This window comes from Triticum urartu, chromosome 7A (assembly GCF_056163025.1).
Source record: "Triticum urartu cultivar PI428250 chromosome 7A, HENAU_Tu73, whole genome shotgun sequence".
In the NCBI taxonomy this organism is placed as follows: Eukaryota; Viridiplantae; Streptophyta; class Magnoliopsida; order Poales; family Poaceae; genus Triticum; species Triticum urartu.
This window is the reverse complement of record NC_141879.1, coordinates 730,378,973-730,389,132: the sequence shown is the minus strand read 5'-3', so window position 1 is coordinate 730,389,132 and position 10,160 is coordinate 730,378,973. Positions and strand designations below refer to the sequence as shown.

The following is a 10,160-nucleotide window of genomic DNA, read 5'->3' as shown; positions in this document are numbered from 1 at the left end:
TTGTGCTTCCAAACACCCTTAAACCAGTTTTGTCATGAGAGTCCACCATATCTACCTATGGATTGAGTAATATCCTCCAAGTAAGTTGTCATCGGTGCAAGCAATCAAAAAGCTCTCTAAATATGTATGACTTATTAGTGTGGGAGAAAATAAACTTTATACGATCGTGTGATATGGAAGAAATAAAAGCGACAGACTGCATAATAAAGGTCCATATCACAAGTGGCAATATAAAGTGACGTTCTTTTGCATTAAGATTTTGTGCATCCAACTATAAAAATGCATGACAACCTCTGCTTCCCTCTGCGAAACACCAATATTTTACCTTTATCTCCTACCTTACATAAGAGTCATGGTGATCTTCACCCTTCCCTTTTACATTTTATCTTTTGGCAAGCACAATATGTTGGAAAGATCTTGGTATATATGGCTAATTGGATGTGAGTTTTCATGAACTATTATTTTTGACATTACCCTTAAGGTAAAATGTTGGGAGGCAAAACTATAAGCCCCTATCTTTCTCTGTGTCCGGTTAAAACTCCATACCCATAAGTATTGCGTGATTGTCAGCAATTGTGAAAGACTACATGATAGTTGACTATGTGGGCTTGCTGCAAATCTCTTATATTGACTCTTTCCTATGTTATGATAAATTGCAATTGCTTCAAGGACTGAGATTATAGTTCGTTAGTTTTCAATGAAGTTTATGATTCGAACTGTTATTCTAGCATAAGAAATCATATGACAATATCCATATATGTTGATGTTATGAGAATAGTCATGATGCCCTCATGTCCGTATTTTATTTTATCGAGTCCTCTACCTCTAAACATGTGGACATATTTATCGTTATCGGCTTCCACTTGAGGACAAGCGAGGTCTAAGCTTGGGGGAGTTGATACGTCCATTTTGCATCATGCTTTTATATCAATATTTATTGCATTATGGGCTGTTATTACACATTATGTCACAATACTTATGCCCATTCTCTCTTATTTTACAAGGTTTACATAAAGAGGGAGAATGCCGGCAGCTGGGATTCTGGGCTGGAAAAGGAGCAAATATTAGAGACCTATTCTACACAGCTCCAAAAGTCCGGAAACTTCACGGAAGTCATTTTCAGAATATATAAAAAATACTGAGCGCGAGAAGCTCCGGAGGGGGGCCACACCCTGCCCACGAGGGTGGGGGCCATGCCCTACCCCCCTGGGCGCGCCCCCCTGCCTCGTGGGTCCCCTGGTGGCCCTCTGATGCCCATCTTCTGCTATATGGAGTCTTTCTTTGAGGAAAAAATCATAAGCAAGCTTTCGGGACGAGACTCCGCTGCCACGAGGCGGAACCTTGGCAGATCCAATCTAGGGCTCCAGCTGAGCTGTTCTACCGGGGACACTTCCCTTTGGGAGGGGGAAATCATCACCATCGTCATCACCAACGATCCTCTCATCGGGATGGGGGCAATCTCCATCAACATCTTCACCAGCAGCATCTCCTCTCAAACCCTAGTCATCTCTTGTATCCAATTCTCGTCTCTAAGTCTGGGATTGGTACCTGTGGGTTGCTAGTAGTGTTGATTACTACTTGTAGTTGATGCTAGTTGGTTTATTTGGTGGAAGATCATAAAAGGACTACGATAGATCCCCTATACTTGTGGGTCATCAAGACTCTTTTCTGGCGCCGTTGCCGGGGAGTGAAGCGCCTTTGGTAGGTGGAATTTGGTAAGGAAAAATTTATATAGTGTGCTGAAATTTACTGTCACTTGTTACTACGGAAAGTAATCCTCTGAGGGGCTTCTTCGGGGTATCTTCACCCCGACCAATAGAGCTAAGAGTTGCTCCTCAACCTACTGAACCTACTGAAAATAAAAATGTCTACTTTGAGATTCCTTCGGGTATGATAGAAAATCTGCTAGCTAATCCTTTTGCAAGAGACGGAACAAAGCATCCTGATGAGCACCTAATATACGTGGATGAAGTTTGTGGATTATTTAAGCTTGCAGGTATACCCGGTGATGTTATTAAGAAGAAGTTCTTCCCTTTATCTTTGAAGGGAGACGCATTGACATGGTACAGGCTATGTGATGATATGGGATCATGGAACTACAAACGATTGAAATTGGAATTTCATCAGAAGTTTTATCCTATGCATCTTGTTCATCGTCATCGCAATTATATATATAACTAGCTGGGTGACCCGCGCATTTGCGCGGCTAGACTTCCTTTACAACTTCATTTATTTTGTTGGTTTTGCTCTACGTATGTTTGTCCATTCAATTTATTCCTATATATGTATTTATATAAACAAATATAGCTTAAATATATAGTATTATAAAATATGGTTAAACTTGGCTACATTTTTGATGAAGTTGTTTCAAATGATATGGTTGTCCCACAATGAAATATCAAAAGGACCAATGCATGTATCCCACCATGTGAAACCATTGGCTTTGGAACTAATCTCCAGATTTCACGGTTTCACGTTTTCATCCATGTTCATTTATCTTTGAATCAAATATTGTTTTAGAATTTTTATCGATAAAATGAAAAAATTGATTATTTGCAGCCATACATTTTTATCTGTTCCAACACTATCTATTAGCACACTGTCATATATCCTCATATTCATATGTATGCTTCCAGATCTTTTGTGCCATTCTCTAATATTTATATTTAGCAAAAAACATCTCCACCACTATTTTTCCATCGGCAGTTAAGATATATTAAAAAGGCCAAATTTTGCATATCCGGAAAAGAGATAATATTTTGGAATTACGTTTTTACTGCGTTATGTGTGAATTGTTCCATGAAAAAATCGGCGCTCTTCCATGCAATGCCATATAATTCCATACCAATGTTCATATTTATCTCTTCCACTATTGATTGTCAGTTCCCCTTGATAGATCATTTAAAATACAAATAATATTTTAGTTGGAATGTGTGTACGTGTCCAAAGAAAACATGATCAAACTACATGTGGGATATTTTTAGTAAGTATATGGTAAAGTCATCGATGTCTATGGCACTGATGTTTGCTTCCTACCACCCCAAGCCATTTCTTTAATGATTAAATCGTAAATATTATGTTGTCTTCCTCTATCTGCATCATCACTATTTGAAGTGAATATTGTTTCTAGATAGCACGATATCTTGGTTGTTAACCTTCCATGCATGCTTCTAAATACTCATGACTATATCATCTCACTCTAATTGTTTGTGTAGCCTGGCCATCTAAGTCTAAGTAACTGTTGTTTTTCATTTAGAAAAACTATTTGTATGTATTCATACAAACTATCCGGGTGGCCCGGACAGTGAAAATAAACATATGCTAGAAGATATAACAAAAAAGAAAAAAATAAATGAGTAAATTCATTTTGTAGTCCTTTATTATAGCATCAGATGTCCTAAATTCTACCTGAACACTACATAACCATGCATTATTAATCAAATGGAGCTTATAACAGAAAGTCCAACGCATTTGTCATCTATGTAAGAAATGCACAAGTACTTCAAAGCCAAGGGATCTTACACACATGCATGATATATATTCCATCTAGAAAATTAATAATATGCATATACCCCACAAAAAAGCTTATATCTTTGAAACACATGCATGCATGTACGTGTAGCCTATGGAACTTGATGTTTGAAAAATTAAAAAATAAAAAGGTTAGGTTTCAATTCTTTTTAATAATACACACATAGATATGAATGCATACTACTTGTCTGTAAAGTTTCATGGCAAAAAAAATTTATATGCGATCTACTTGTCTATGTTCGATATTTCCTTGCGTCGCTCGGCTGGGCCTCTAGCTGGGCTTTTGTGCGTTTGTATTTCTACCTGGGAGCCCACATAGGGGGTAAAAAGGCATTTGTCATCTATGTAAGAAATGCACAAGTACTTCAAAGCCAAGGGATCTTACACACATGCATGATATATATTCCATCTAGAAAATTAATAATATGCATATACCCCACAAAAAAGCTTATATCTTTGAAACACATGCATGCATGTACGTGTAGCCTATGGAACTTGATGTTTGAAAAATTAAAAAATAAAAAGGTTAGGTTTCAATTCTTTTTAATAATACACACATAGATATGAATGCATACTACTTGTCTGTAAAGTTTCATGGCAAAAAAAATTTATATGCGATCTACTTGTCTATGTTCGATATTTCCTTGCGTCGCTCGGCTGGGCCTCTAGCTGGGCTTTTGTGCGTTTGTATTTCTACCTGGGAGCCCACATAGGGGGTAAAAAGGCAGGGGCAAAACATTTGTTTGGGCCAGGAATTGAACTCGCAACTTCACAGTCATGTAAATATTGTGCTACCAGGCGACCTAGCTGAATCTTTGATTTGAAATGTAATGTTATCTGATCTATTAAATAGTACCACCTCGCCTTTTTTACATCAAATCCTTCTAACTTATATAGGTCTTTCAGTTTTCAGGGTATCAAGGAGTCATCTCGAAAATCAATAAGTGAAGGGTAAAAATTGAGTTCCGGCTCTATAGAGAGGATTTCAACCGACGTTTCAACATGCAGCAAGAGAAATAAAGAAGTAAAGGATGGAAAGGATGTGAGAAGGAATTGATCCAGAATAGTAAGGGAAGCAGTCTATGCTAAAGGAAATTTAGACATGATAATAAGGAAAGCAGTGCAAGCATGCTAATTTGGAAAGAGATTGAGACGAGGATCCACGCAAGAAGCTAAATTGGTTCATTGTGTCAAGGGAATAAGGAAGCTAACAAGAGCGCTGGACCTTTGGGGATTATAACATGCACTTGCGCATTTAAACATATACGCCAATAAAAAGCACAGTATTGCATTTTGATCAACTCTCTACCGTAAGCCGATTTTCTGATTTTTTTTTTGCAAAAGCATTATGGTGTTTACTCATTACGGAAGCATGGGACGCAAGTTGAACACTGCATGTATTCCCCCCACACAAAAATACATAATTTTGTTAGACGTTTTGTAGAGATGGTCAGCTTGAAAGAAAAATTCTTCTTCATGTTAGGGATATTTGACTATACTTTTTTTTTGAGAAACCATAATAATTGGATTAGGAGTGTCAGAGTGTGATGAAGTTTTATCATGTTGTAACACACGGCATGGATGTAATTTTTAGTACTCCCTCCGTCCCAAAATTCTTGTCTTAGATTTGTCTAAATACGGATGTATCAAGTCATGTTTTAGTATTAGATACATCTGACTTGATACATCCGTATCTAAACTAATTTAAAACAAGAATTTTGATACGGAGAGAGTACTCATGATGTTCAATATATTACCATGATATTTGATAAATAGATCGAAAGTTTTTCCAAGAAAAACATTGCCAATCAGATCAATTTACTCTGAATCACACCCCATGTGCTCTACATCGTGGTCCTTAAATTATGCATCTTTTTGCATCGACGACCATTCTCCCTTGACATAGTTCCTTACCTAGCAAATCGTGGTTCATAAGAACAGGTATTTCCCCGCCGTTGCAACGCACGGACATTTGTGCTAGTGTTCTCCTAAGCGTCCACTTGTTCATTGCATTTCTTTCATGAATCATAGACTCCTGGATTCTTCCCATAGTACAACTCATTTACAAAGATAAATAAACAAGCTAACAAGTCAATCTCATAGTTATCCAATCGCATGGAGAAAAGTCATATAACAATCTTCAGAGCATCATAGAAAATATGTTCAGAAGCATCAACAATACAAATGACATTAATGCAGTTCACTAGTAGTTCAGAAGCAAAAGTTCAACTCCATCATTGTAACACAGAAATTCGGTTCACACGCATCGATCATATAGATCACATAAAGGAAGTGCACTACTAGTTCAGAAGTAAAAGTTCAGCTCCATCATGAGGTCTCCTCGCCTTCTAACATCTTCGTGATCTTGGCTTGGGCGGTCCTCACATATTTGATAGCTACTCACGCACTCCGCTAGGTGCTCGCGCACTCTTGGTGGCTGCTCTTGTGCTCTCAGCATGGCTGCTCTTGTTCTCTCAGCGGCTCTTCTCACACGCTCGGCATATGCTGCAGTGCTCTTGACGTATGCCCGAGCGCTATTGGTGGCTGCTCGAGTGCTCTCGGCATAGTCGAGCATGATCTTCGTGTACTCATCCATCCTCGTGACGATGCCTACGGCTGTAGAAGTTCAGTCTACGGGTGTAGGAGTCCTAACAAGGCATCCCGGCTTTCCATCTAAATGCATTAAACAAGTTGACCTTTAGATAAAAGACATTTGCATGAAAGAAGATTTATGAAAAAATAAAAGATAGAATTGTTACGACAACGGTCCATATATGTCCTTTGAGTGGACATTTCTCACTCTTAAGTAGGTTCATCACGTTAGTTACGAATATCTGCATCATGAATAAAATATTGTACCATATTTTGATCCGTATATGCAGTACATAGTCCTCTAGCACAAGCAATCAAATTGAAGATGTCCAATTACAAAGATTAAATGGTACATCATATAACAAGAGACAACTACAATACATCCTATAAATTTTTTTAACTACACTAGCGAAATGTTGCTAATGTACAAGCACAATAAATGAGAACAACTATCATCTCCATTAACAGAGAGACGGGAGGTGTGGTTACCGGGGCGTACGGAGATGGTGGGAAGGGCGAGGACGATGGCGGAGATGGACGGTGAGTTTGATGGGGACGCCGGTGACGTCGGAGGCGGAGGAAGGCACGCGCGATAGTGACAAGGAAGTAGTTGGAGGTGGCGTTGGATGGCAAGGCCGATGACTTCGAGGCGGCGACGAATGGCGTGGGCGACAGGGAAGGTTGGGTCCATGACGCCGTCCGAGGCAGCCGACGGCGACCTTGCCGGTGGCAGCGGCGGAGGACGCCACAATGCTCGTGCCGTCGGCGTGGCGAGAGAGAGGCAGAGGGAGAAAGATTTATGTCTAGATAGATAATGTGCGACTGGCTGCGGGTGGTGGGTGGGGTGGATAAGGTCATGCATAAGAGTGACGGGCAGTAGATAGCACCCGCCACAGCTATATTTGAGTGGTAGGTGGCAGCGTGACCAAATATAGACGTGACGGGCGCGTAATAGGAGCCACCACTGCAAACTCTTACAAAATTAGGAACCGGTGGGGGCGGGTCTATGGCGGTGGCAAGAAACGGATCGCCACTGATTAGCATGGCACCAGTGGTGGTCCTGTTGTACGTTGCCGCCACTATTACTTTTCGACCGTGAAGAAATTATCAAGAGTGACGGAATGGCGGGTCCTTACTTATGCCCGTCACTATTATTTGGATAGCCAATGGTGAATAGTTTATAGCACCCGCCACTGCAAATTTTTTAAAATAGCTGTGGCGGGTGCTTATATGCGCGCGCCACTTGTTAGGGGCCACCTATAAGCCTTTTTCTAGTAGTGAAACGATATGCACATGATGATTTTTTTATCAACCGGCCTAACTGAGAGACACATGCAATGCAGGCAAAATTTCTAGGAACAACCGAATACATCCTATGTGAATGTGAAATCGACCACATTCCTAAAACAAAAAGGATAATAGACCATGGTTCGCATGCAAAAACGCTAAATAAAATTAGAGCACATTCACATTCAAAAATGGTAAACCAAAGCTACCATGTTCACATAAAAAAAGGTGACGCGAATATCAATACTTGCTATTTGATGCGAATGAAACCTAAAGAAAGCTATTAAAAATCGCTGCGGATAAGTATCGCACCAAAATCCTTATTGTTTCCTTCCCAAAACGCGAATATCAATGCTTGCTATTTTTATCCCAATCGGCTAGCTTATAAGCACCCTTTTGGCCGGATTGACAAACCATCCCCTCGATCACATCACATACAATCCATCAGCCTGAGAAGAAACATCTGCGGCATACATATAGTGGATATTGAAATTTGCAATACACCTGACTATGGAGCCGCTGCAAGCCAAAACAAAGTCATCAAGGTATAATATTATACTACTGCAACTCATTTTTTTGTCTTCTTATTTTATGATAGGCAATGTGCTCATGCAGTCTTATTTTGCCATCTTGTGGACGAATTTGTGGTGTTTTGCTTCTGAATTTTTCTCTGTACGATGTCTTGAAAATTTTGTCCGGTCCAATTTAGCCCCAGCTTTCTTTTAAAGTTCATGCATTTGAAGATTGGAGTTTCAAGCAGTATATTGCGTGACGGCAAAGATGAGCGCTTTAATTCATCTTGCAAAACAAAAAAAGATGGGCACTCAGATTCATTTTCAGAATATAGATCTAGGATTTTGTTTCTGAGCAAGTTCAGTTTTTCTTTTCAGAAGAACTCTTCATCTATTGAACGGGACTAATTTGTGTTGAGTTATTTATAGTTCTACTCGTTTGGCGTTGACATGTAGTAATACTAAAAAAAGATGTGTTTTATTTGTTCATGCTATCCCCTATCGCTCACTTGGTCTATGACTGCAGGGCTCTTCCTAAGGAGAACAATGCCAATGATATGCTCGCTTCGCCATGCTCCTTGGAGCTACTCCAGCCGCACACTATTTCCATCCTTGATTATACTCTGCTGCCTCCGCTAGCTCCAGAGGATGATGATCACTCTGCTGCCATTCTGGTGGCTCAGCCTGCAGTTCATCGCTTTGAGCAACTTGCTGGCTTCAAGGTAACCGTGACGGTCGCCAATGAACCAGGCATCGTTGAGGAATGGGTTAAGAGTTTGTTGAAATCCCTCCAAACGGTAGAAAAGAAGATTGTTGGTCTAGACTGTGAGTTCACCGACCAAGTCGATGGGGTGAAGCAGAAGGACCTGCCCCCGGAAATGGAGCGATGCGCCGCCGTACTTCAACTGTGTTTTGCAGATCATTGCTTGGTGTACCACATCGTGCACTCGCCTCACATACCAGACGAGCTCAACAAATTTCTTGCTCGTGAAGATATCTTCTTTTGTGGAGCGGCAATTGGCAATGACGTAAAAATGCTTCAGCCATATGGCCTCCATGTAAAAAATCCCATTGACCTACAGACGCACATTAAAATACCAAAAACAACATGCGGTAAATCTACACCGTCGCTATTTGATCTAGCAAATTTTGTGTTGGGAACGAATCTGGAGAAGGGCAACGAGTGCAAGCAACTGAAGAACTCCGGATGGGCGATTGCTCCATTGAGCTTTGAAAGAATCAGATATGCTGCGTTCGATGCCCTTATAAGTTTTGAGATAGCTAAAGGGGCTATAAACCTTGGCTATATGCGCCTTGATGGATAAGCTTAGGACGATCTAATAGAACTACGGACATCTGAGTTATTTTATATGTCTATGTCTTTTATATATATATATACATATGCATGCCTATTGTAATAACTTTCATAGTAGCCCCAGCACATGCGCATGCAACATCCTATTTTCCATTGTTTTCTTTTATATGTTGTGAAATAAAATTTAGTTGCATTATGGAAGTCATATTATTATTACTATTACTATGAAAAATGCCCGTGTATTGCAACTGGAAAACATGACACCCAAGGTGTGAGAGCAAATTTGACAAGAATAACCCTCTGGAATTCTCGAGCAAAAATCTACACAAGCCTCTTTCAACGTGGAGTTGTCTTGAACCATTAGATTTCCTCATGCTTCGCTACGGAATCAAAATAACTATAATGAAAACTACATAACTTGTACACGACTATTTTAATCTATTTGAAACTAAAATATTGTGGTACATGAAGAAACAATCAAGTGCGAGCACAAAATATTGTAGGCCCAAAAAGGGAACCTGATACTAATTTTACCAATATAGGAGCAGACCATCTCATCGAGTACACAACGTGTGTTCTCTCTCTTTATGCAGGTGAGACAAATGTTCAAGTTCATAGATTTCATATTGCAATTCTTGTATGCAAAGTTGTGCATGCATTTTGGCTGCACTGAAAGAGGGATCACAATTCTCCTATACACTGCCATTTTTGAGTTGTGGAACATGCACGTATCTTCTTCCAGACAAAAGTCTCGTACTCCCGGTCTGTATAAAATTTTAGAGAATAAAGCACATGCTGAAGTACATCTTTACACCCAAATTGGTTACAGTTGTGAAATTCAGAAGGCTACAAAGAGAGAGAGAGACAAATCAACACCCCTTCTAAAACAAAATTGTACATGTTCCAGCTACATGGGGATTGCC

At 39.8% G+C, this 10,160-nt stretch overlaps 1 protein-coding gene across 1 annotated transcript; it reads left to right on the top strand.

Annotated features, from left to right (window-relative positions):
• The first annotated feature begins 6,647 nt into the window (after nucleotides 1-6,647).
• On the top strand, nucleotides 6,648-9,247 carry LOC147962354 (3'-5' exonuclease-like). The gene is made up of 2 exons (XM_087534164.1): nucleotides 6,648-6,706; nucleotides 8,449-9,247. Exons 1-2 carry the CDS (start codon nucleotides 6,648-6,650, stop codon nucleotides 9,245-9,247), a joined length of 858 nt encoding a protein of 285 aa, XP_087390290.1.
• The last annotated feature ends 913 nt before the right edge of the window (nucleotides 9,248-10,160 follow it).

Bases quoted from the DNA above. Each gene is read 5' to 3' on its own strand.
- LOC147962354 (XM_087534164.1), top strand. From the start codon at position 6,648: ATGGCGGAGATGGACGGTGAGTTTGATGGGGACGCCGGTGACGTCGGA. The intron at 6,707-8,448 runs GCACGCGCGATA...CTATGACTGCAG, and splicing joins GACGTCGGAGGCGGAGGAAG to GGCTCTTCCTAAGGAGAACA.